A 12,736-nucleotide genomic window follows, 5' to 3' on the forward strand; every position below is an offset into this window, starting at 1 on the left:
AAATAAGATAAGGGTGTATGTGAAAGAGCCTTGTACAATGAGCAGTGTTGGGGTTGCCTTGGGGTCAACAACCGTTTCTGTTTAAGGGGACAGCCAGTTGTTTGGATTTTTAAAAAAGATTTTATTTATTTATATTTTAGAGAGAGGGGAAGGGAAGGAGAAAGAGAGGGAGAGAAACATCAATGTGTGGTTGCCTCTCAAGCACCCCCCACTGGGGACCTGGCCTGTAACCCAGGCATGTGCCCTGACTGGGAATCGTAATCCTCTGGTTCACAGGCCAGCACTCAATCCACTGAGCTGCACCAGCCAGGGCTAGTTGTTTGGATTTTTTAAAAATATTCTATTTGAGAACAGTGTTAGGTTTGTAGCCTTATTGGAAAGATAGCACAGAGAGTTCCCTTACAGCCCACAGCCCATTTGCCCTGTTACTAACATCATATACAGGGTGGGGCAAAAGCAGGTGTACAGTTGTTTGTATGGAAAATGATGAAATAATAAATAATAATACAAGAATAAGCTCTGTTTCATATACACACAACTGTAAACTTAATTTTGCCCCACCCTGTATTATGATACATTTCTCCCAATGAATGAATTGGTATTGATATTACATTACGATGAGTTGAAGTCGGAACTCTATTCCGATTTCTTCCGTTTTTACGTAATGCCCTCCCTCTTTGTGTCTAGGATCCCATCCAGGACACCCTGTTATATTTGGTCATCGTGTCTCTTTAAGCTGCCCTTGGCCTGGCAGTTTCTCAGGCTGGCCCTGTTTTCGATGACCTTGCCAGTTTTGAGGAGGACTGGGCAGGTATTTTGAAGACTGGTTTCCAGGTGGGATTTGTCTGATGTTTTTCTCATGGCTAGACTGGGGTGACGTGTTTTGGGGATGAAGGCCAGAGAGGCAAAGCACCGTTTACATCCCGTCATACCATGCGGGTATGCGTGCTACTGGTAAGCATATCGGACTCGGCACTCTTGATGTCCACCTCGATCACCCGGGAAGGCTGTTATTTTTGCCCTGAGTACAGCAACAAGGCTAGAATAATGCCAGAAGTTGACTGAACTAAGGCCAAGATCAGAAAAAATATGACCAGGGCAGAAGCAAATAGAAAAGCAGCAAAGGAAAGTAAAGCAGGGGGGCGGGAGCTGCAGCGTGTCCGTCAGGTACCGGTTCACATGGAGATGAAATATTGAATGCATGGGTGTTGATGTGTCAGCTCCTTTAACCCTCTCAACGACCCTTCCCAGCGACGAGGAAACTGAGGCCTGAAAGGGAAATGGCATGGTCCCGTGAGCCAGGGACCCTGGGCTTGTGCCTGGGCCTGCCTTTACTGCCTCGGTCTCCGGGTGTTGAATAAAATACCTTGAAGGTGCATTCCCAGGAGAGTCAATCAGGGGAGGAGTGTTCCTGATAGAGGTGGTTTCTAATTCACTTTATTCGTGATGGGTGATGATGAAAACACGTTCTGTAAAAGAATATGCAGTAGAGATGAAAAATAGGAGCAGAGAAAATACACTGGAAACTGTGGACAAGGAAAACGCTGAACATAAAGACCAGAAAAATGCTCACAGGTGACTGTCTGATTTGGCTATGAGCTTCCTGGCAGCCAAGGAAAAGAGAGGTACAGGCTGATTCCTGTGGTTCCTAGTCTCAGAAAGCAAAGAAGTTCTCTTTTTCTGGAACTTTGTGGTAAATTTAAAAAGAAATTAATCACATGGAAATTTCATACTGAGCAATGTAATAGATAATGTCATAGTGATAATAGATACCACATAGTGTCATCTTCAGGAGTGATGGTCATATTTTTACTATCTTGCCCATTGGCCACAGTGGCCCTATTTGAATCTTACTCAATTGTCAAGAAGCAACTAAATTTTGTTTCTTCAGGAAGTCACAGATGCCTGTGCCCCAGCGAAAACCTGGGATGTGAAGTAGCCAGTTACCTGTGTACTGCCAGGTTCTGCACTGGGCACCAGGAAGGGAGGGTGATGACTGTTGCCCACCCTCGGGTCCTCTCTGTCCCAGGGGTAAAGACACCTGGACAAAGGCCTGAGTGTAATGCAGGTGCTATGCCATGGTCCCTCCAGCAGGCAGGGCATAATTCCCTCAGCCTGGGGAGGAGAGGAGGGCCTCATGGAGGAGGAGGTAGGCCAGAGGTGGGGCAGAAGGCTCACAGTCTTGGGAGAGGAGGTACTGGGTACAGGTCCCTTGAGGTGATGACCGAGTCTTACGCAGAACCACTCCTCAGCCGTCAGCACAGGGCCAGACAGGCATCAAAGACTTCCTGAACTCCTGTTGAACGCTCAGCACCTGCAGAGCTAGGTCTGGGGTCAGGGTGACGGCCACACACTTGAGGGTTAGGTGGAGGGTGAGCCTAGAGAGTAGGTTTAGGCCAGATGGGGAAGTCCTTGAATGCCAAGCTAAGTAGTTTGGGTTTTGCTTTTAAGGAGGTGGGGATCAATTGAAAATTTTTGAGCCTCTGTTTTATAAGAAACAATTATGCAAATAATAAGTGCTAACACTTGGTGGTCAGTCACTGTGTGCCCAGTACTGTTCTAAGCACTTTATCTACATTAACTCATTTAAGTGTCACAACAGTCCTATGAAGGAGGTACTGTTATTATCATCCCTCTTGTACAGATGAGACAAGCAAGGCACAGAGAGGCAGAGTCATTTACCCAAGGTCACACAGCCGGGAGGTGGCAGAGTGGAGATCTGAACTGCGGCTCGGAGCTAGAGCTTTTACGTACCGTATTATTGTATCTGTTAAATGCACGTCTTAAACTAACATATAACATGAGTGTGTATTTGAGGACACACAAGGATTTAACAAATCTCTGCTAATTACTGGCACTAGAGAGGCAGGAATTGACAGGGCCCTTGGCCACAAAGGGCTGTATCCCTAAGCAGCTGAGGCTTAGAAATCCACCCTGAAAACAGATTGGAGGGTGTGGCCAAGGAGTCCCAGGCCTGGGAGTTTCTCTCAGGAGCTGCTCTTTCCTGCCTCTGACATGCCCCAGAATTCTTTGAAGATCCTCTGCCCAGGGCAAACCGACCACAGGAGCCCTCAGGCCATTGTCAGAGCTGCCTGAGCATGTATATTTCTCATTTCTGTTCACTCCGGGCCTTTGGTTGCCACAGGGTGGGGTCTTCAGAGCTGGCACCATCACACCCTCACCTGAGTTTCATCACCTCCTCTGTGCAGCTGGGGAGCAAGCTGTGGTTCCTCCATTCTCGGTTTGGGGAACACCAGGCCTCCTCAGCTGGGTGGGGTGGGGTTTGGTGGGGCGGGACCAGAACGAGCAGATCCAGGCATAATCTCTCCACACTGCGGAGGCTGTTCCCCTTTCCCGGATGCTCGAGGCCAGGCGTGGCACCCACAGCCACAAATGAGGCAATTAGGGAGATCAGGTGCTGGCCACCCTGCCAGCTCAGTGCCCCCAGACTCCACGACGTCCCCACCTGCAGAAGCTGCTCCCTCAGTGAGCACGGGGCCCAGAGTCAGGACCCAGGTTCTAGGCCCAGCTCTGCCATTTACTAGCTGTGTGGCTCCGGTTCTCTGATGGCACATCATGAGATCAGTGTGCTGTCTAGCCAGGTGACTTGGGGAGGGGGTAGTGAGGGGGACAAGTCCTGCCTCTTCCCCAATCCTCAGGCTTCTCATCTGTGAAGTGGAGGTGCCGATTCCCCCTTCACAAGGCGCCGTGGGGTCAGGAGAGATTTTTGACAAGCAGCACAGTGTAGATGTTGGGTCTGCCCCTCCACAGCCCTCCACTGCTTTGGTAAAATGGAAGTGATACCTGCCCAGGCTGAGGCTCTGCGGGGGTGTGGGCATCCCATACTGTCAATGGAAGGCCCCGCCCCGGCTCTGGGCGGGTACGAAGATAGGGCTGCCATTGTCGTGGCACTGTCACTCACCTCCTGGGGCTGCTGCTCTCCCTCCAGCCAGAGCCAGCTGAGCCGTTCCCACGCCGGAGGTGGGTTCAGTTTCACCTCAGGGCCCCAGGCAGGTGTTTCAGGAAGGGCCCTCACCTTTTGTGTGTTGAAAAATAAACAGCTCTCTGCGGATTTCTGCTTGGGAGGTATGTGAGCTCTCCTCCTCATGTGTCTGTCTGTCCGGCAGTGGGATGGGGGGCAGGGGCTGCCTGGCCTTGGCCCCCAGGTCGAGCTTTCAGCCCGATGAGATTCAGGCCCTGCCTTCGAGGTTCTCCCGTCCGGTCTACAGTGCTGTGTGCTTCGGGGAAGGAAGCTTGGGGTAGGGGGCCAGATAGGGGGAGGTAGAGCAGGGGAACGCAGAGCAGGGGACCACCACCTGGGGTCAGGGGAGGGTGGTCAGGAGAGCTCCGCAGAAGGAGTCACCTCTGAAATGAGATGAAGGGGGAGGAGCCATTGCTTCATGGCACCCGGGCGGGTTATTTCCCTGAGCCTCAGTTGCAGAGGGAAAGGCTCATGAGACGGTGGGTGTGAAAGAACCGACAAACCCTCACAGCCCTAGGTGCCCAGGCAGCAGTACCCGCTCTGCCAGGACCGGGAGACGCTTGGTGAGCCAGACTTCTTTTCCAAGGGCCTTTTCCTGGAGTGGTCGACACCTGTAACTTAGTGTAACCAAGTGTCCTAGTTTCAGAAAAGGTTCAGCTGTAACCCAGCATCAGGTGAAGAGGCCCGGGGGCCCCTTCTCTCCCAGGTGGGTAATGGGAACACCTTCACCCAGTGGGAGAGAGGCAGAAGACTCCAGAATTAAAATTCGTGCCGTACTCCTCTGCCTCCCGTGGACCTGCGCCCCCTACGGGAGTTTCCTGTGTCCTTGAGCTTGGCCACGTTAGATGCACCAGGATTTAAAGGCACTGGCCCAGAGCACTTGACACTTCCCTTTTCACTGGTTCCACCTTTCATGCTATCTGTGAGCACCTTCAGCATGCCAGGTGATGGGAACTCCTTAAGCCAGACGGGTCCCAGCCCTCACAAAGCTCACAGTTCTGGGGCGAGGAGGGAGAGAAACGTAAAAACCGAGTGAGGGCCACGCAGTGAGGGTCCCAGAGAGTGCAGTGGGGAACAACACAAGGTGCAGACCCCTGTGGGCAGGGGCCATGGGGGACTGGAGAGGGACTGTCCCTGTAGAGTTGTGACCAAGGGAGTGACAGGATCAGAATGTCCTTTTTAAAGATGCACTCTGGCTGCTTGAGGGGACTTGAAGAGGGCAGGGGTGGAAGCCAGGAGCTGTCTGTCTCTGTGGCTGTGACCCTGCAAAGTCACCTCACCTCTCGGAGCCTGTGGCTTCCCATGTGTGTGTGTTGGGAGAACCAGATACAGAAGTGAATGGAAGTACTTTGAGAAAGCTGAAAAAACTTATAAATGGAGGGGATTCCAGGTCTCACTGGAAGTGGAGGGTCCTTTGGGAATCTGTTGAGTTAGGGTGCTGGGTGCAAGGGAAAATGTGGGTGTCCCGAGTCTGCCTGAGCACCTCACATCTGAGAGCCCACTTTTTCCAGCCTAGGTCACGGCCCCTGAGAGGCCTCAGGGCCTGAGGAGGGAGCACCTGCTTGAGGCTCTTGACTCCTGAGAGGAAAGGGTGACCTTCCTGGCTTTTGACAAGGCCTGAGTCTGAAGCCAGGATTCTTGCTGTTTTGGGTGGAGAGTTGCACCTTTGAGCTTGGAGGCAAGCATTGGATCCAACTCTGGCCACCTTTTTTCCTTCTAGGTCAGGGGGGTTCTCTGGAATTTTTTGACATTGTTCATGAACTGTAGGTTTTATAAAGACCCCTGAGCTAGAGAAAGGGAGAAATGAGAGGGGAGATACCTGCCTCTTTTATTCTGCCTCCTTCCCCCTCATCCTTGCAGCTCAGGTGGGGGAGACCACCCGCGCTGCACTTAAGGGCCAATTGGAGGACTGTCGCAACTGTTGTGGGCCAAACCGTCCTAACCCTGGACTCTTGGTATCTCCCACTGGGGATTACTGGGGCAGGACTTAAGGTTTTTTAGAGAGGGGTTGCCGCAGGCCCCTTCCTGCCTGCGAGGGGCTGGCTGTGCCCTGACCTGTGGGAAAGGCACTGTCCGCTGGGACAGGGACCAGAACGCTTAGGCCGTGGGGGGTCTTCTGGTCCCGCCTGGGAGGAAACCGGAGCCGTGCGCGGATCAGGCCCCGCCTGCGAAGGTGGCGCAATGCTGCCCGGCCGGCTCTCCCAGACCAGCTAGGTGCAAGCCACGGGAGCGACGGTGGGGACCTCAGAGTCAAGGGGCGCATGCCGACCGTGTGGCTACTGCACCCAGGGGCCTCAGCGCTGTCGCTGTCGGCACTGGGGGTGAGGGCGGCGTTGTCTAAGCACAGAGAGGGGGAAGGCGGGTCCCCCTCCCCTGCCTTGGGTTGGTCGCTGGGCAGGTGTCGGTGTCCGGGTGGGCGGGGTGCGCAGGCTGTGGCCACGTGGTTGTGATGGTGATGGCGGTAGCGGCACGCAGTTCCCCATTTTCCCCATTCGGGTGTGAGAGCCATGGAGGCGCTGAAGGAGTCTGTGCTGCACTTGGCCTTGCAGATGTCGACCTACAAGCGGGCCACGCTGGATGAAGAAGACCTGGTGGACTCACTCTCCGAGGGCGACGGATACCCCAATGGCCTGCAGGTAGGAGCCCTTGGTCCTCCATGAGAGCCCCGTTGGGGGCGGGCAAAGGAGGGCGGGGCATGCACTCTGGTACTGCTTCCCCCGCCCCGGCTCCGCCCCCATCCTTCCAACCCCTGAGGGGGCTGTGAAGCCAGAAGCTGTGGGTACTCCTGGGCTCATGGGGAACAAGCCTTCCTGAGGCAAAAGTGCCCCTGGTGCGCTGAACTTCCCCACTAGCCTCCCCTCTCCCCAGCTCTGTCCCAAACCCTCTCATCCACCTAGTCAGAGGATGGAAGTCAGGGGGCTACAGCCCCCAGGTGACAGTTGAAGCACATACCCTCCCTACCCCTCCGGAGTCGAACTGGCCCAGCTCCCCTTTCACAGGAGAGGCAGTTCCTGAGCAGGGAGGGACTTGCGCTGGGTCACACGGCCCATTACTGTCCGAGTCTCAAACTGTCTTAGCATGAAAGCCCTGCATCCCCGTGCATGCCACACAGTCGGTCACGCTCTGTGGTGGGCATGGCCCCGTTCTTCCTCTTTCCACATACCTGAATTTCTGGAGGGGCGGGGTCAGCCATTCTCTGCCCCCTTTCCCAGCTACTTTTCAGCCTGATTCCTCCCTTCCCAGGGTCTGGCCCTGGGGGAATCCAAGAAGCCCACCACCTCTCCGCCTTGTGGCACAGTGGTGAGCAAGGCTGCTTTCTGCTCTCCTTTCCCGGCGGAACAGACTGGGACAGTCTTGACTGGGACCCTGATGGAGTAAAAACTCTCTGGAGTTTTTACCCAGGCAGGGAGCAGGCAGCGAGTTGGAAAGGTCAAGGGCTGTCTGCGATTTGGCTCCTGAGAAACCAAGTGTAGGGAGAGGCCCCCGGTGGCTCAGCCCAGGAGGACTTCCTCCAGGCCGACCATGAGAACAGTGGGGATGCTCGGGGCCTCCCAGTGAACTGACACCACACCACCGCCCATCTGGGGGGCAAGCTCAGGGAGTATGGAAGCCCAGGTCACCAGCCCTGCTCATGGACACCTTTTTGAAGCTGGAGTGAAAATACTAATAGAAGGAAATAGCATCGATTGAGTCCTCCCTCTGGGTTCCATACATCCAGGGAGGTCCAAACTCGATCCCAAGTGGAGGGCGGCGCCCTTACCTACATTACCCTCCTTAATCTTCAGGGCCGCCCGTGAGCTGTTGGGGTTACTGTGCCCATTACGGGTGAGGGAGTGAGACTCTGAAAGGGAAGACAACTCACCGCAGGTCCAGCGCTGGAAATCCGGAGTGAGAAATCAGACCCAGTCTGTCCAGAACCTCCTCCCTGTGGGCACTTCATGAAAGGCTAAATCCAGCAGGAAATGAGATTTCTGTGGCAGGCACTTCTCCCTTCACCAATCAAAACAGAGGCTAATCAGCAATCTTTTCAGTCTCATCTTCCACAGCGGGTTCTAAATATACCCACACAAAAGCATTTGGAATTCACAACAAAATCGTGTGCCATTTGTTGCCATCATGCCAGCAGCCCGCCTGGGTACAGCCTTTTCCAGGTCACACATACATTCATGCCCCCGAGGCTGCCTGAGAGCGCGAAGGCCGCTCAGTTCCTGAAGCCTCGGGCCCTGGTTTTGATTTCTGATTCCACTCAGATCTCGGGTGAGCTGCTTAATCCCATTAAAGCACAATTCCTTCGTTTAAAAAAACTTTTTTAAATGTGTTTTTTATCCTCACTGGAGGGGACGTGCTTATTGATTTTAGAGAGTCAGGGAGGGAGGGAGAGAAACGGCAATGCCTCTTGTAAGGGCCCCAACACCGCCACATAGGTGTGTGCCCCACCTGGGAATCGAACTGGTGACCTTTCAGTTTACAAGATGACACCCAACCAACTGAGCCACTCGGGCCACGGCTGCAACTCCCTCATTTGTAGAGTGGGAGATAGAGAAAGTGGGTGGGATGCATAGTATGACGCCTGCTGTGATTGTCCTTTTTATGACTGACGAGGTAAGGACCGCTGTGGCCATGTGACAGATGGTAATACGGAGTCTCAGAGAGGTCAGGAAGGTTCCTGTAGACACAGCTGTCATGCGGGTTAGAGTGCAGTGTTGGGGTCCCTACCCCAGACTGGATACCTTGCCCACTTTTTTTTTTAACAGGAAAAACCAAAAAGGTTGCTCCGAGGATTTGGGGGATTTCTTTGGAGGCAGAGTCTGGCTTTGCCTTAACCCTGCAGCTTCTCCCAAGCAAACGTGCTCTAGTCCAGTGCTTGTCCTCCTGAGTCCAGAACCTACCCACCTCTGCTGAGGGAGCAGAGTTTTCTATTAATTTTATGCTTTTAATCACTGGGGTTTTCCCCCCAATATACATTCTTTACATGCTCATTTGTGAAAAAGAAAAGAATCCAGTATATTCAAAAAAGCTTTAAAAAGAAACAGCAATCCCACTGTTCGCACGCAGGTAACCACATCTAGTTTTTCGCATTTGCACATGTGTGTGTTTAAACATCGTTGAGCTGACCCTCAGCCACAGCGTTGCTCCCTGCTTTTCCACTTCGTGACACTTCAGAAGCATTTTTCTGAGTTATTAGAAACCTCCGAAAGGTGCTGCCATTAAAAACCGTAATACCTCAAGGCACCAGTATATAAAGATATATGTAGTCAGTCAATCCGCTATATTTGGACAATAGGCCCAGTAACTGGAACACTATGATTGACTGCCGTTTAGCCTTTTGGGTAATTTCCTGTCAGTTGTTGCTAGAAACACAACTGCTCCTTCAATTTTAGGCTTTTTAGAATGGACCGACGCTTTCCAAACCTCCCTCTCTTGAAGGGCAGCTATAAAAATAAACTGCTTGATTTTTCAAGATTTCGAAGCCTATTTGGTGCCAGGAACTCCAGAGTTATTGATACCAATTCTAGCAAACGAAACCATCTGCCTTTCAGCCAAACTTGCCACCTTCACCACTGACTAGGCTGACAAACTGGTGAGTTTGGCTGGAGCCGAGTCCCCCTGTCCCTCCCCGGAAGGGTCTTTTTTTCCCCCTTTATCTCGTATTTTAGTCACAAGTTCATGGCGGTTCACCGAAATGAGTCACCGTGGGCTGAGTGCAGAATTGAAAGCCGGGTAGCTCTAACACAGAGCCCCAGCTTTGCCTCTCACTGGCCCTGAGACCTGAAAGCAACTCACTTAGCTTTTTCCAGGGCCTAATAGTACGGCCCCACCTCTCAGTGCTGTGGCAACATTGAAATGACGCCTCGTAAGTGAAAGCCTTTTGTGTCGTGCACAGAAAACGGATTGGGTTGTTAGCAGGGCCATCGTGGAAACGCACCAGGCGTGACATCTCGGCGATGCCCTAAATCTAATCACTCCTCTCCTAGAAGCGTGTGCTCTGCGCAGATTGGCTGCCCGGCCTGCCCGCTCCCCCGCAGGCACCTTTTCAGTGGCTTGAAAGGGAAAAAAAGCTCAGGTTACCCTCGCAGCCTCAACTGGGGGCAGATGGCAGACAGCCACGACTATTTACCCAAACCTCAGACGCTCATCCAGTTAACTGGAAAGTGCTTCTGAATACAAGACTTTGACTCCTGTCAGGATGCAAATTCTTAAAGGAGCTCCTTTAAGCTGTTGTCGGGCCGTGGAAGAGTCAGGCGGGAGGGGCACGGGGACAAGTAGGGCTCAGAGAAGAGATGGGGAGAACCCGAGGACTTACAGTTTGCTGTGGACTGGCCCCAGTAGCCTTAGCCAAAATCCACCCTATAGAAACTTCTAGAAGAAACCTCCCCAACCTAACACCCTCACAGAGGCAGAGTGCTGCCCAGGACCAAGCTGTCATGGTCTGTCTGCTCTGAAGGGCTGACTCCAAGGCAGGCAGCCTGGTTGCCCTGTCAAGGGTGGCTCCGCTCTTGAGCCACAGGGGGTGGGCTCCCTGCCAAGCCCTTGGCCAGGCTGACCCCTGTCTGCTGCTCCCTGACGCCCAGGTCGCCTGAGGACCTGGCAGTCGCTCAGCCACTGCCTTCCCTCCCGACCCCCCTGCTTTGTCTGAAAACCAGGCTGGGCCCCCGTCCCCACTCCTGCTGCTGGCTTGTCGCCTGGGCCCCAGGCAGCGGTGGCCCTTCCTCACCTGCAGAGCTGCCTGCAGAACTCGTTCTTGCTGTAAGCCTAGGCCAGCCACGCACTCACTTCTGTAACCGAATATTTATCCCTCACCAGGGCTTTGTTCCCTTCCCGTGGAAACCCTGGGAACCCTCAGGCTGCACAGCGCAGCTGTCTCGCTCTCATTCCGTTTCCCTGGCTCCGTCTGTCTCTCCGCCTGTCTCCCTCTCCACCTCTCCCTTTGGAGGGCATCCTTTTCTTTCTGACTCATTCTTTCTTTCTTTTTTTTTTTAAAGGCTTAGTTATTTATTTTTATGGAGAAGGAGAGGAAGAGAAACATCAATGCACAGTTGCCTCTCAGGCACCCCCTACTGGGGACTTGGCCTGAGATCCACACATATGCTCTGACTGGGAATCAAACCTGCGACCCTTTGGTTCACTCAATCCACTGAGCCACACCAGCCAGAGCATCTGTCTCATTCTTTACCTCACACAACAGTAAGCGGATTTTAAGCCCACCAGTGAGCCAAGCATTTATAATAATTCTCAAACCCATCTTCTAAGGTGTCAGCTCTGCTCCTTGGCGGATGGCCACATACCCAAGGTAGGGTGGGCTGCCCTCCACTAATCCTGGTGATCGCCGTGCCCTTACTTCCAGAAGGAACAGGGGAAACGTTTGCATCCTCCCCTTGCTGTGGCCTGTCTTGTTCGATCCCCGAAGGAGGCAGGGCAGGATGATGGCGGCTGAGCGAGAAGAAGGGGCTCGCTGGCACCTCGGATCCGCAGCCCCAGCCCTGTCCAGGAGTTGGAGCTCCTCCCCTGGAGAGGTCTCTTTGTCAGCACACTGCCTCCCGCTCCCGGTGACTTCTCCTGCCCACGGGGCGGCCTCTGGAGCCCTTCCACGCTCAGGGATGGGCTTGGGCCTTGTCTAGAAGCCGAGAGACCCTTGCGACCAGGCAGTACGAGGCGAGCGAAGACCATTCCAAAGGTTAAAAACCCTGTTTTCAAATTCTCTTTGCTGTTTCCGCCTGGAACTGTGGATTTCTCCTTTGATTCTCACTTAATTCTAATTAAATTGTACAGAGAATGCCATCCGTTTGCTTGCCATCAAACACTGAGGCTCAGCTCGACTTTGCTCCTTGGGGGCAGCACAGCCATGGGGCTGAGGCTTTGGGTTCTGGAGCGAGATGGCCCTTCTCACTGTTCTCGCTCCTTCTCCGCCCCTGCCATTTCCTGTGTTCCTTCTGGACCTGATGCCATTACCTACTCTTGGGGGTGTTGTAAAGACAGAACAGCCCCACCCAGGCACACAGAAAGCACTCGAGTATTAGCTGCCATTGTAACTCTTTTTTTTCCTTTCCTCCTCCCCTCCTTTCCTTTCATTGTCTCCCTTCCTTTCATGTCTGTCTGATCTTCTTGCACCTCCTCCAACTCCCTGCCTAAACCACAGTATTGCTTAGTCCACATACAGGGAGCTTTCCTGCTCCCCCAGCCTGGAGGCTGTGCTCCCGGGCTTCCCAAAGCCAGCACTGGGCAGAGGGCTCCCCGCCTCTTTGACCTTCCCCGCCTCCCCAGGAGCTAAGCCATGATCGTGAGAGGCCCAGGGGCAAGGTTGCTGGAAGTCTGAGAATAAGTGTCAGGCCTGCTTCGTACCCTTCGGGGCCCCTCCGAATGCAAGGTGAACTGCCAAGGTGAACTGATGCCTTGGAAGAGGCGCTTCGTGGGCCTTGCGGTGCTGCGAGCGTGTCCACATCACCCCGGGGGCTCTCTCTCTGCACCAGGCCCTCCCAGCCAGAAGTCTTAACTTAATGGCAGCAGTGTGGGCAGAGTCTTTGTTTCTCGTGTTTTTTAAAAAGGTCCTTAAGGGATTTTAGGAGGTAGCACCACTGCCCCGCTCCGGACCCCACCTGACACAGCTGCTTTGGTTTCTGAGCCTCCTGGACCTCCTCGGAAAATATGACTGGGCCCCAAGTTCCCTTTCTTGGTTTTAGCACCCAGTTTTCTTTTTATGAGAATTTCTTGCGTTCCCCTTTCTCTGGCACAACAATTCCTTGTCATTTCCTGGCC

General features: G+C 53.5%; 1 protein-coding gene across 4 annotated transcripts in view; it reads left to right on the top strand.

Moving 5' to 3' along the window:
* Positions 1–12,736, top strand: part of ECE1 (endothelin converting enzyme 1) — a 96,684-nt gene that overhangs the window by 40,424 nt on the left and 43,524 nt on the right. For 2 of the 4 annotated variants that reach the window (XM_037032876.1, XM_037032875.1), the window contains exon 2: positions 6,532–6,618. In XM_037032876.1, the coding sequence (XP_036888771.1) occupies positions 6,532–6,618 (87 nt within the window). Of the gene's footprint in view, positions 1–3,938; positions 4,087–6,206; positions 6,304–6,531; positions 6,619–12,736 lie in introns of those variants that run through there. The other 2 variants (XM_037032877.1, XM_037032874.1) reach the window with 2 other exon arrangements.

The sequence above is a fragment of the Sturnira hondurensis genome, unplaced genomic scaffold (assembly GCF_014824575.4).
Source record: "Sturnira hondurensis isolate 20B ecotype Veracruz unplaced genomic scaffold, ASM1482457v3 Scaffold0021555, whole genome shotgun sequence".
Classification (NCBI taxonomy): Eukaryota; Metazoa; Chordata; class Mammalia; order Chiroptera; family Phyllostomidae; genus Sturnira; species Sturnira hondurensis.